At 44.5% G+C, this 14,541-nt stretch overlaps 1 protein-coding gene across 3 annotated transcripts in view; it reads right to left on the minus strand.

Annotated features, from left to right (window-relative positions):
* Positions 1-14,541, minus strand: part of ttc27 (tetratricopeptide repeat domain 27) — a 74,419-nt gene that overhangs the window by 32,860 nt on the left and 27,018 nt on the right. For all 3 annotated transcript variants that reach the window (XR_013772462.1, XM_079280772.1, XM_079280773.1), the window contains exons 6-8: positions 12,482-12,640; positions 12,004-12,143; positions 8,827-8,939 (exon numbers count right to left, since the gene is read on the minus strand). Coding sequence is in view for 2 of the 3 variants with exons in the window: in XM_079280772.1 (XP_079136898.1) it covers positions 8,827-8,939; positions 12,004-12,143; positions 12,482-12,640 (412 nt within the window). In the remaining variant the exon portion in view is untranslated. The remainder of the gene's footprint in view (positions 1-8,826; positions 8,940-12,003; positions 12,144-12,481; positions 12,641-14,541) is intronic.

Below are 14,541 nucleotides of genomic sequence, written 5' to 3' on the forward strand. Positions count from 1 at the left end.
ACAATTAAAGAACCTTAAAAATAAAAGTAAACATGGCTAATCAAGAAGCTGGAAAATCAGTTGAACAATTGAAACTTGAAAGAACTACAGCCAAAAGAGTGTTTTCCCGTCTGGTCAACAGTATAACCCGGTCACATACGGACATGTCTGAAGAAGAGCTCAGAGACAGTTTCAACAAACTCAAGGCACTAGGAGAGAACGTCATGGAGGCAAATGATGAGCTGGAAGCTGGCTTTATTGCAGATCTCGAAGCAGAGCTGGAAACGGATGAAGTCATGTTAACGGAGCAGGAAAAAGCCGACCTGGAAAAAACTACAAATGAGTGCCAAGAGAAGCTGAAGGAGGTCAAGAGGTTGGTCCAGAAGACTCTTTGGGTCAATTTTGGAAGTAGGGAAATGTCTATAGCACTACAAGCAGCAGAGGCAGCATGCGAACGCGTCGCTGCTGTGCAACCAAACATTAACCAGGAAGCGTATCAATTCATGCTGGACCAACTGAAAGGGTTGGTAGGAACAGCAAAGGACACGCATGGCCGATGGAAGCAGTGGGCCCCACCAGAGGCTCAGGGGGAGCTTCAGAGGCATGTGAGAGAGCTCGAACTTCACGTCCCCTTGATGGTCTCCAGAAAGGCTGACTTCATACAAGCAACCATAAAGGAGGATACTGATAGACAAGCCCAGGTGAGAGCTACATCTAATTATCGGATACCAACCATCAAGCTAAAGCCAACAGCCCTCCCCAAGTTTGGTGGCATCAAACGTGATTTTCACAGGTGGAAGAAGGACTGGGAAGCGCTGCAGAGTCAGGGAGAGCCAACAGGCTCAAAAGAAGTGAAAAAGGTCCAGCTACTAGACAGCCTGGAGGATAAGATCACACGAGAACTTCGGCTCACGGCTTACAACACATCTGATGACATCTTCCGTGTGCTAGAGAACCGCTACGGCAACCAAACATCCATTGCCATAGAAATAGTGGAGGAGATACAGAAGATGCCAGCTGTCAAAAGTCACCAGCCACGGAAAATCGTCGACTTAATTAAAACTGTGGAAAAAGCACTTCAAGATTTGAGTGACCTTGGAGACACAGGTGCTATAAAAAATCCCCTTGTGACTAAGTCCATTGAAAGTAAACTCCCGGAGACACTCAAGAAGGAATGGCTTGTGTATGCAGCTGACAGGAGGAATGATGTGACTTCAAGAGGTCGGTTCGACGGTCTCTTGGCATTCCTCAAAGACCAGGAGAGCATATATGAACAGCTTGAGCAACTGATGGAGGAAGAGCCAAACAAGAGAGAAACCAAGGTGGAGCCAAGATATGCCAGAACCAAGTCAACCAAATCAAGCAACGACCAGGAAGGGTGTGTGGTCTGCAGTGATGTAAAACACAAGTGGAAGATCTATTTTTGCAGACAGTTCCGAGCGCTGAAACTAGCAGAGAAGAGAGCTGCAGTAAAAAGGTTGGGAGCATGTAAAAGATGTTTGGAGGTTCATGGCGATGGCTCACAGTGCAAACCTGGATTCCTGTGCAGAAACCAGGACTGCAAGGATGCAGATACTCCTGAGCATCACTTCTATCTGTGCCCCAACGCTGAGGCAAAGAAAAGCAGCGATGGTCAGAAGAGAAGCAGCGATCGGGAGAAGAGGAGCAGGTTCGGTCCGGAAGGGGATAAAGGCAGGAGGAAGTACACAGAGGAGCAGGAGGGCTTCTTCGGGAAACTCTCACCTGAATTGGCAAACCAATGCCGAAATGTGTTTTCCAATACTGCATCCAGGGCTTTCAATACTGTCAAAGACCAACCAAGCCTTTTAGGGGAAAGCGGACTTCGAGAGCTGCCAGTACTGATGATGCTTGTCGAGGTCACAGCAAACGCTGGGCAGAAAATTGGAGCATTAATCGATTTGGCTTCTGACACCAATTACATAACCCACAAGACTGCAAGGAGGCTAAACCTCAAAAATGAAGAAGTCGCACTTGTCGTCCATGGAGTTGGGGGCATGGAGGTTCGTGTAGAGACGAAACGATACCTCCTCAAGATCAGAGTGAAGACACCAAAAGGCACTCTCAGAGCCCACCAATTGGTGTGTTATGGACTGGACAGCATTGCAGAGATACATAAACATGTGGAACCAAAGGAGCTCCAGAGATTCTTCTCAGATGCACCGCTGGATGAACTCCGGAGACCTAAAGAAATAAGTCTGCTCATTAGCCACAAAGAAGGTCAACTAGCGCCACAGAGGATCAGAGCTGTTGGAGACCTTGTGCTGTGGGACGGTCCACTGGGGAAAACAGTGGGAGGAACGCATCCTGAACTCTTTGAAGAACTCACCGTGTCAGCTCACATGTCGAAGACACACTTTGCGAGGTCGATGAGAGCAGCGGCTGCAAGATATGAGGAACAACTCACCAGCATGGTCCCAGAGGGTCCGCTGGCAAATAATCAAGGCACCATCCAGCTCTGTGAATCAAGCACTTCAGCCATCAACCAAGACTTTTTAAAGTGGTGGAGATGGGACAGCATCGGCGCAGGCTGTGAGCCAAAGTGTGGAGGCTGCCGCTGTGGGAACTGTCAGCCGGGTGGCAAGGAAATGACTCTTGCCGAGGAGCGAGAACTCCAAGTGGTGAAAGATGGTCTCACCTACGTCACAGGAGACGCCCACAGCAAAGAACCACACTGGCATACCAGATATCCATGGGTAGAGAACCCAGACTCCCTGCCGAACAATAAAAGGACTGTGGAGGCCACATTCCTCAGGACGGAAAAGCAACTGGCCAAAGAACCTGAATGGAAAGTTGCCTATACTGCTCAAGTCCATGACATGATAGATTGGAAAGCTGCAACCAAGTTATCCAGAGACACAGTGATCAACTGGCATGGGCCAGTATGGTATGTGAGTCACCTCATTGCTCCAAACCCCCACTCTGTCACAACCCCTGTGAGACTTGTTTGGAACAGTAGTCAAAGGTTCAGAGGTGTGAGCCTGAACGACCTACTGATGAAAGGCCCGGATGTCCTCAACCAGATTCGTGCAGTGCTCCTGAGATTCAGGGGTGGAGTGCATGCTGCTCTGGGGGACATAAAGAAGATGTATAACTCAGTCTGGCTGGAAGAAAAGGAGATGCACCTGCATAGATTCCTTTGGCGTGATTCAGAGGACGAAGAGCTGGGGGAATATGCAATCACCAGGGTAAACATCGGTGACAAGCCAGCAGGATGCATCGCACAGCTTGCAATGCGTGAAACTGCCAACCTCCCACCTTTCACTCACCTCAAAGAGGAACGGCAGGTTATTCAAGAAGACAGCTACGTTGATGACATTCTCACGTCCCACAATGACTTAGACCAGCTGAAAACCATCACGGCGAATGTGCAACAGATTCTGAAAGCTGGCGGGTTCGAGCTCAAACCTTGGGTTTATTCTGAGCAAAGTGGGAGGAAAGAGTGCAGTGACAAGCTGGAAAAGGCTGCGGAAAAGACCATGGTCTTACCAAACCAGATGCGAGAGGAGGATAATAAAGCACTCGGCCTTGGCTACATGGTAGAAGAGGACAAACTCCATGTCATGGTGGGAATAAACTTCTCAAAGAGAAAGAAAAAGATGAGACTCAGCCAAAACCTTCTGCAGGAGCAGATAAGAGCCCAAACACCCAACCCCCTGACTCGGCGAGCACTGCTGAGCCAAGTGTCAGGGCTGTATGATCCAGTCGGCCTGGTAACTCCCATCAAGCAGAAGGGAGCTATCCTGGTACGTAGGGCATTCCAGGAAGCAAAGGGTGGAAGTGCACCTGTAAAGGACTCATGGGATACTGCGCTCTCAGATGCACTCAGGGAGGACGCAATAAAGCTCTTTGAGGAGTACGGCCAACTTGCCAAAGTCAAGTTCACCAGAGCACTGACTCCCCCAAGCTTTACTGATGGTCCCCTGGCGATCACATTCTCTGACGGTAGCGAGCATACTTATGGAGCAGTGATGTACCTCCGATGGAGTTCAGACCAGGGCCCGGTCATCCGGCTGGTGGAGTCCAAAGCAAAACTTACTCCTTTGGATCAAGGAGGGGATGCTGTCAAAGCAGAAATGTGTGGAGCAGTGTTTGCCTCACGGCTGAAAAAGTACTTTGAACTGCACAGCCGAATCCAGATTCAGAGGTGGTACCATTTTGTTGATAGCCAGACCATCCTTGGTGCAATACAACGGGAAAGCTATGGCTATCAAACATTCTTCGCAAATAGGATCGGGGAGATTCAAAGCAACACAAGGGTCCAGGATTGGTGGTGGATTCCTGGCCCACAAAACATTGCCGACATTATAACAAGAGGAGCCAGCCATCAAGATCTCGATGAGGACTCAGAGTGGCAAAAAGGTCCAAAGTTTCTAAGCTTGCCAGTGGAGGAGTGGCCAATCACATCAGCCAAAGAACTCGCAGCCACTGCCAGGGAGAACGTCACAAAACTTCAAAAAAAGGCATATGCTGCTGCACTGACCAGAGCTCAGGCTAAGAAGCAGCAAGTGGAACACAAACTGAAACAGGAGGCACAAACAGAGCAACGGAGGCTACCTGCAGGGTCTGCAATCCAAACGCTGGTGGATGTCAGGAGATACAGCACTCTGAGCCGTCTGGTAAAGACAGTTGCATGGATCTGGAGAGCAGCTAAACAGTTTGGCAAAGGAAGCCAAGCTGTGGAGAGTCCAAAGTGGGAGGCAATCTCCTCCACAGGAGTCATCTCTGTAAGGGAAGGAAGGAGAGGTCATCCAAGAAAGATGTGGTCGGACCCAGGCACCAATTTTATTGGAGCAAAACCAGTCCTGGAGGAGCTCTACAGGGTTTTTGACCTAGACAAAGCAAACCTTGAAGAGACCGCAGCAAGGAATGGAACTGAGTGGCAGTGGAAAATCCATCCAGCCGATTCTCCACACAGGAATGGTGCTGCAGAAGCTGCTGTGCGAATTGTAAAGAGGGCATTCCAGAATCTTGGGAATGAGGCTTCACTAAGCTACAGTGAGTTCCAGACAACTCTTTACATCGCAGCCAACCTAGCAAATGAGCGTCCAATTGACGCAAGAGTACAGAGCAAAGAGGACTGCATTCAGTATGTCACACCCAACACTCTCCTACTGGGCCGGGCCTCTCAAAGTGGGGACTTGAAAACCTTTGACTTTCACAACTACCCGTACAAAAGACTGAGAGCTATGCAGTCGGAGGTGACCAAGTTCTGGAGGAGCTGGAGCCAACTCGCTGGTCCAAACTTATTTGTCCGAAGCAAATGGCATACTGAACAAAGAAATGTTGCCATTGGAGATGTTGTGTGGCTGTGCGACCAGAATGCGCTACGAGGGCAGTTCAAGCTTGGCAGAGTCATCGGCACGACCCCAGATGATAAAGGCGTTGTAAGGGACGTCAATGTAAGAGTTTTCCCGAGCTACTGTGTCCCTGTCACGAGAGCTCTGAAAGGCAAGTCAATTCCCAAAATCAGGAGGGAAAAGATCCAAGCCACCGTCCTTCACAGGGACGTCAGGCGGCTCGTTGTCCTATTACCTGCAGAGGAACAGGCAGAAAGTCAAACGCAGCAGGGAAAGGAGAACCAAGTTTGCCTTTGAAGCTGTCGATCTTCACACCGTTTCCAGGCGAAGATCGAGTGGGAGGTGTGAAGTCAAACTAAAGAAATAATTAATGAACTCATGTTGCAAACCGGAAAGGAACCTTTCGGCAGTCCGAGTTGCCGCACGGACTATAAATGAGGTGGCACACAACATCAATAAGGAAGGAAGGAAGTGAAGCGAAGCCGCAAACTGAAGCAATGCTTAGCGCAAAAACATCCAACCCCGTGCAAACAGACCTACAAACGCCAGAGAGGCAGCCGGTAAGACACCAAGCCCATCAGGAGACCCAGCGGACAATTGAAAGTAAATGTTTGTGCAGGCGATAGCCGCTAGTGTTAGCCACGGGGCCGAACCGGCAGTGCGGTCGTTAACCCTATAAATGCCAGTGTGTGTCATGTTTGATTCTCATTCATAATTTAATGATGTCATGATTGTTTAGTGAGCTTATATGTAGCAGAGAAATTAGTTAAAATGATTATGATATTATATTATTGTGGTGGCATTATTTAAATCAAGTAAATGTAAAATATTTAAAATCTGAAGTTAACTTAATGAAATCCCTAAATGCATTAATAATAACAGTTGGAGAATTTATGTCGCACTTTGTTTAATTTAAGAGGGAAAAGGAAATAATTGTTAAAAATGTATATTTTCCAGAACATTGTAAAAACAACCCTTTTCTTGTTTATTGGTTCAAAAGGTTTTTCACCTACCTACCTGCTTGCTTGCAAACTACTTGCTTACTTGCAAAGTACCGACTTACCTGAAACCTTGAAATCACAAAATAAAAGAAGATAAGAGGAAAAGAAAAGTGTGGTTATTGAGTGAAGTCCAGCAACTCTGGGTAGATGTCCAACTCCTTCAAGTGGAGATTGCACAAAGAAGGGGAGAACTTGACACACATTGTATTAATCGATAATGCATGGCAATTTAAGAACCTTGAATTTCATGTTTCAAGTGTAGAATCCAAATTGTGCCGTTTAATGTACCTTACCCAAAAGGTAAAGTAAGAGCTGCTAAGAACGCAGCACATCCACAGAGGGAGAGAAATAGATCCAGACAAGGTCACATTCCAAGAGGAACATGGCTAAATGTAATCAAAAGTAATCCCATCCTGCGATGTGCTCTGATTAATACGGGCACCGACAATAAAGAGGTAATTCAAATTCTTGAACGCACTATGTCCGGTCAAATTTACAACTTACACACTAGATTACATCAACACCCCTGCAACACCATACATATTCCAGTCACCAATCGGAATTATTCTGTTGGTGCTGTGTAATGGCTCGAAGTTCATTGATGCTCCATGTGCATGAGTTCTCTCCAGTGTCTTCATGTGTTTTGCACTTAAATATGCAAGTAGCTGATTGTGTATTTGAATCAAACTGTGTAAGACAGAACTGTGGCTGAATGGATCCAGTAATAGTAATTCACCTTGCAATGCGTTGACCCTGTTACAATAACTTCTCCTTTGCTCGGTCAAAAAAAACAATCATCAGTTTATGAGCGTATGTCTCCGATCAACCCCACAGTTGCATATAAGCCTAACTTTTGTATCCACAAATAAGTAACTAGTAATTCCCTAATAAGAATAGAGTGCTTCCTTTTTGCATTAGTCTGTCTTGTTCACTCTCTGGAAGACCCAACAGTCTTGTTAATGCCTTGCGAAGCAAGCAGGAGTGCAGATCCACAGACCTGCTGCTCATCCATCATCTCCGAGCAATCTCACCGACTGCGCCATTGACCTTCACTGGACCTTTTAAGTCCCAGCAGCAGCATGGGGATTAATCACTGACTTATGTTTAATCTGTGGAATTCTTCAGGTTTCTGGGATCCACCATCTCCCAGGACCTAAAGTGGACATCCAACATAGACACCATCCGGAAAAAAGGCCCTGCAAAGGAGGTACTAGTTCAACCAGCCTCAGGAGCTGCTGATTCAATTCTACGCTGCAATCCTCCGGTCTGTTCTCTGCACACCCATCGCTGCGTGATTTTGGACAGCCACCAAAAAGGACAGGAACAGACTACAACAGACATTGGCGCCAGCCTGCCCTCTACCCAGGAGTTATACACCTACAGGGTCAGGAGATGTGCAGGTAACATCACTGCAGACCCTTCAAACCATGTCACACCTTCCCCTCTTTGGTAGAAGCTATACACCGTACGCCAAAAACAACCAGACACAATAAGAGTTTCTTCCTGAAGGCCATCACTCTGATGATACCACTGCTAAAGCTGCTAATGCTACAGCTGGTTCATCAAAGGTTGCCATGGTGATGTCAACTTTAAAGTGACAACTCGGCCAAATAAGTCTCTCCAAAGAGTTTAAGCTGAGGCACACCTGTTACACAAGAAACACACATCCTATCTCTTACATGAGGAGTTAGGGCCACTTAATGAACACATTGTGTGAAATCTGTGTGTGTAGTGTCACAAATGTGAGCATGGGAGAAGGTTAAACTGAAACAGTTTGTTCTCCTCCAGATTCCTCTGGTCTGAGTCAACATAGGCGCCAATGGGGCAGTTGCTTGGAGTTCCTCTCCCTTTCAGGCTGTTCTGACCACATTTTTAAGTCCGTTGTCTGCAACCAGCACAAGATTTGCCACATTTTGACCACAAAGAGTAAAAATTGTCAGAAACGGAGGTTGCCGCCTGGTTCTAATAACAAAAAGGAAAAAAAAAATCTGACTGTGGAACCCATAACCCAATAATTATGCAGTGAATGGCTATGTGTTATGACCATGTTAAAAAGGATTAACGTCTTTTTCAACATGTTGGTCAAGTCAGTGTGAGGGAGTGAATAACCTCAAATTCTGTTTTTGATTTTGGGAATTTAAAAAAATATATATTCTCGTGGCAATTTCTGCTTTATTGAAAATGAAAGCTTGGTGAGAGACAGGAAAGGCAGGGGGAGAGCAGGGATGACATGCAGCGAAGGGCGCCAAGCTGGAATCAAACCAGAGCCGCTGCGGTAAGGTCTGCAGCCTTGATACATGGGGCGTTCTACCAGGGTGCCCTAACCCCCAAGTTTTTGCAAGACCATTTTCAGTATTTTCTGTAGTTCAGGTTCCACAGCGGGTAGATTAGCATGATATACGAGTTTCCTTGTGAAGAACTGAACACATACAGCCATTACTTTCAAAATGTCTTTTTAAACACAACTACGTTTTAAGCCGAGATCAACAGATTAAACAGAATGCTGTAGAATGATGTAGAAGACTTACCAGATCCCTAGAATGACGGCCTGCTCCTCAGCGCTGAGGTCAGGCAGCTCATACTGATCTGGCTCCGCTAAATTGATCTTATCCAGCCGGGTCTCATCACCCAGAGCGTAGTCCTGTAAGCACATGGAGAGACAGCCAGATGTAAACATATGCTGCAGCCATAAACCACTCCACAAGAAAACAAATAAGAGCGGCAAAGTCTGCCGGATGCTGTGTTAGATCAAGAATTACATATTTTGAGTAATTGCCTACAGCCACAACCCTTAAAAGGAAAACTACAACTGTGAGACATGAAGCTGTAAGACTGAATTCCCAATATATAGTGGCATGCTTAGTGGGCAATTTCTTGAAAATTTCACAAATCTCTGTCTCAGGAAGACGTGTAGAAAAACCTAGAATTAGGACCAGAACTGGGCCATACGGTTAATCTGAGTCACCTCCCTCTCATGTTGGGGTCCACCACATGCTTAAGTAAGTGTAGCTGAAGATAAAATATTTAAGGAATCTTGATGTGTCCTTGGGCAAGACACTTAACCCCAAAATTGCTCCGATATCTGTGCCTACAGTGTGTGAATGTATGTTAGTCCTGACGCATGGTAGCCCCTGCCATCAGTGTATGAATGGGTGCGAACGGGTGAATGATAACGTGTTAAAGCGCTTTGAGTGGTCTGAAAGGCTAGAAAAGCGTGATACAAGTACAGTCCATTTACCATGTATTTATATTTTAGGCAATCTCACTGGTACATTTCTTTTAAACCCTCTTTCCAAGCGCTCCATGGACACAGTCCAGCAAGGGTTTGGGTGATTTCAGAAAATATACAAAAGAGGAAACCAATGTCTCCTTGAGTTCTTTAACAGTAACTCAGTGTCTTAGAAATTGTATGGCTTGAGTTTCTCCACCATTACTAAAGGTTATAGGTTGTTTTTTTAAGCCAAATACATATATAAATACAAAAAAAACAACAGACTGAACTGACAGAAAGAAGAACCGATAACGATTTGGTGCAGAAAGTTCCAACATGTGATTATATATTTTAAATCTTTTTTTTTTTTTTTTTTTTTAAAGGCTAAGCAAGTTAGTCCAGACACCCTCTTCCCAACAACGTCTTTCAGCTCATCCTGGGCCTCATGGGCGTTCAGTGGTAGAGCAGGGTCGTCCTTCAATCAGAGGATCGCCAATTTGATCCCCGCTAGTCCATATCGATGTGTCCTTGGGCAAGACACTTGGGCAAAAAACCCTGTGGCTGTGCCTACGGCGTGTTACTGTTGTATGAATGTTAGTTGTGTATGAATGGCAGTTTAATAAATCACTGATCTTTTTTTCAACCAAAAATGCTTTGCAGTGGTTCGGGGGTACATCACTGAAAAGAGGTTGAGAACCACTGCTCTAGTGCACAATGGCCAAACTACAAAAGACATTTTGCAACTGAATTTATTATTATTTAGCATTATATGACTTCCTTTCTGCCTGTACAGGAGCATTTATGAATATCAACTCATCCATTTCAAAATGCTTTGAGTTTCACGTACATGATTATCAATTATTCTGTTGATATACTGTGTTGATAAAGTACCGGTATATGTGCATCAGTGTGTCTGAATACTTTTTACAGGTATGTTTGCATATGAGCACTTCTGCATGTATGAATAATGTACCTGTATCTATCTGTGTATGCATGACTTCTGTTTAAATTGAACGTTTGAACTGTGAAGCTGGATTATAGGTGTAAAGTTTGGCTTGTAGATGTTGTCAATTCTTTGATTGATTCATTATGTTTAGGCACTTCCGTTTTCAGTTTTTATGATTTATCCATTTTAACTTTACAGAAATTAGTTTCATCATTCAAATAATGAAATGTATTATTCATACATGAGTGCATGCATTTCTTTTTTTACCCCATAAAAAAATTATTAATTTCCAACGCAACAAAGAAATGTTCTTAAAGCAGTTTGCTTGTTCTATGAAACACTTGTTCTATGATCTACACGTCAGTAAAACGTACTTTGACTTTATTTCTTAGAATTAGACAAAAAATAGGTTGCTGAACCTCAATAACACAAAACTTAACTTGATCACTGGACCAGATGTATATCACTGATATTCTGTTCCCAATCCTAAAACAGCAGGATGGAGAGTGGAGAGTGCAGTGCTGGGAATTCCATTGGGTCAACCGTAGCAACAGACTTCAGATGCTATTAAGGCTCCAGAGGTGGACGTCTCCCTCTGCTGATGATGCTGGGTAATACAAATTATTGCCCCTGTTGTACATTCTAGGCAGCAGGAAAGGCCAGTGATCTAAAACACCTTGATCTGTGCAAGATCCTCTCCACACCGAAGACCGCTCCAACAAACCGAAGAAGCAGTCAGAGAGCACTTAGGAGCTCCATCTTTAGAGATCTTTTTTTAAATATTATGACTGTTAGAATGTTTTTATGCCAGACAGTTTACCCTCCTGCTGTTAAAGATTAGTTTGTCTTGTCAAATCACAACAATGAATATATTTTCAGTCGTGCACCATCAAATACAAATTACCGTCAGCATCCAAGAAAACGCAAGCCATAACAGTGATCTCAATCCTAATAGTTTATAAAGCAACAGTGAAAACTGAATATATTGTGACCACTGTACATTATTTGGAAGGTCCTCATACCTGCCAATAGAACACATTCTCTAGAGTGTTCATATACTTGCATAAGAGAAGTCCTTCACCCTCCTGATAAACTAAAGTGTCTTCAGGTGGTAACTGTGCAACAATGTTCAAATACCTTTAGAAACTGGGATGGTTCGTGAATGTTTACAGTGAAATATGTGACTGTCACTTTTGAAAGAATGAATGAATAATGCAATGCACTATTGCTCAATTCAATAGACTCAAGGTTTCTGATGCTCCAGCCTTGCTGATTTAGTTTCATTTTAGCAATTATTTATCAGTGATTTGTTAATTTAAAACGGGAGGTTCGTTTCGTTCACCTTACTACTAGCAGACATGAATGACATCACCATTTATCACTGCACAACACAGCAGGACACCTTTCCAATGAAATGACCTACTGTGTATGAATGAAGGTTTGTTGAAACAGAGCTCAACAGTCAGTCATCTGAACAACAGAAGGTTCAAAGTGGTAAATGAAATATCAAAAATCACCAAGTTGAAAGAAGACAACAGAAGCACATACCTTGGGCAGGCTGGCCTGAGGAGTGGGGGTGGGACTGAGCTCATCAGCCACCCAGCCAGGCTGGTCCTGCTCTCTCTTGACCTCAAGAATGAGCTGAGCCAAGTACTTTTGCTGGAAATGGGTCCGCTTGCCAAGAGCACCTTGATTGACCAGATACAGTAAGTGTTTACTTTCAATCAAGGCATCACTAAGGCCACTAATATCAATATGGGCTCACGCCGGGTTCCATGGGATGCAGAAGCGCCCGATCTATCATGGAAGATAGGGATCTGGCCAGAGAGCGCCGCGCCGCCACGTCCTGCATGAACTACCCAACTGGTTAACATGGGCGCCGAAAGGACGGGGCAGCACCTCTCCGAAAATCACAGCGCGTCTGCGTCCAGTGTGAACCCGGCGTTAGGAGGATCATTAGCCGGTATGACAACAACCTCTTATGCAAGTCATTCCCTTCGACCAGATGATGCTGTACTTTACGTACCAGTCATGTTGATAGTCAGCCCTGAGAGCTCCTGGGCCTTCTTGATGTGTTCCTTGGCTGGCTGGTACTCATAGTAGGTCAGAAAGGTGTAGACACACTCTAGGTGGAAATGGATAGCCAGGTTTCTCTGCTCCGACAACAGAGACTGACATTTCAGCACTGTGAAAGAAGATGGAGAATAATTCACTTTTTTTTCATGGGCAAAAATCCTAATTGCTTCATTGTTTTCTTTCCTTGACAGATAGTTCTAGCACCTACCTTTTCCTTTTAGTAAGCACTAAGAACAGCTTTATATCTAAACGGTGTCTATGTCACACAGTGTGGTCCTGGACTTTGTTTTCACACCGGACTAGAATGGAAACTGTAAAACTTGCATGCAGGTTCCTGAAACCCATAGCTACTGGAACATTGGGCCTTATGCAAGAACCACTCATACAAACATGACTTGAATTTTCTCATTTCAATGTATAATCCAAATATGATATTGACATCAGTTAAAATAAAATATATAACTAAAACAGGCCCAGAAAATGCTCTTTTCACCATTTCATCATTATCGTTTGCCAATTTTATGACTGTTCTGTTTTAGATTACTTTTTCTTGTCATATTTCAACACATATGGCATCCAATAATATGACACCCGTCATCTGTGACCACTTCTCACATCAGTCTTGGACTGCTTTGCTTTAGAAGACGTCTTTAAGCATTTAACTTCATATCAAACCATACAGAGCACATTTAAACAATGCGTTTGCTCTCAGAGAGGTTATCCTTCGCTGAGACCGGAGAAAAGAAGCAGAGAGGTGTATAATTAATGACCAGAAAGCATACACGTTCATTCCCATTCAACATTAATGAAGCGACACCAAAGTGGATGGCGCCCAGAGTGAGTAAGGAGAGAGAGAGACCGATTTACATGCAAGACATCCGTGTCACCTTTAGCACCGGTGATTTCACGTCGCAGGAAAATGACTTTCTGGTTGGTTGTGCGAGTTGTCGAGTGGAAGGGAAGAGAAACTCACTGAAAGCCAGATTATAGAATTATTCAGCCTCTTAAAAGACAAGTTTGGCTTTTAGGTAATCGTGACATTTTATCTATTGATCCAGACACATTGAGAGAGGCTTCCTTTATCTCTCTGTAAGCAGTGTGCAACATTTTCAGCCATGATAGCGTGGTTCTAGGGGTACTAAGTTTGTACACAGCCATGTTCCCCAGAGGATGAATTCTCATGACTTGGGTGATCCTCTGATTTCTCCTCTTGCGCCATCATGATGTTGATATTCATATTTTTGAGTGAAATATCAACAATTATCGGACGGATTACCATGAAATTTGGTAGACAAATTCATGTTCCCCTCGGGACGAATTGTAATCGCTTTGGGGATCCAGTAATGAGGAACTCCATCAGTTTAACACATCAACGTGTGTTGACAGGTCTTCAGGAGGGCTACTGCAGATTTGTAAAAAGTTGTACTTTAATCAGACTACACACAGCTCCCTCTGAGGAGACTAAAGTCCTAAGGTGATGCAACTTGTCATTGTCAGTTGGGGCAAGTTTGAAAATGTAATAAATCTGGAGGTGTGGAGCCAAGCTATGCTAGGTGTGGATAAACTGCTTCTTTCAGAACCTTCCAACAGCATCCAGACATGTGCAGATGGCATTCATGAGTTGGTCCCACTCTGAGAAATTAAACTTTTCTCGAAATGTCTGGCTATGCCATCACCATTGGCTACGGCAGCGGTAAGCCCAAGATGCAGCGACGGTGCCCTTGCAAAATCGAATGACGGCTGAAATAGGCGGCCAATGACAGGCTTACAACCACACATCCGGTGAGTCAGACTCGTGTTGTTCTGACTGTCCATGTTAATTATAGCAGTCAAACTAACTGTGAACAGTACGAGTAAAAAGAGCACCATCTCACACCAAAACAAGAGCACACATCAAACACTATTGTAAAAAGTACTGTAAAATTGAATTATTTTAATTATAATGAACAGCCTCCGCACCAATTTCATTTTTTCACTGCATTCTGGCCTGATTCCACAATTTCAATAAGC

This window comes from Melanostigma gelatinosum, assembly GCF_949748355.1.
Source record: "Melanostigma gelatinosum genome assembly, chromosome: 12".
Lineage (NCBI taxonomy): Eukaryota > Metazoa > Chordata > Actinopteri > Perciformes > Zoarcidae > Melanostigma > Melanostigma gelatinosum.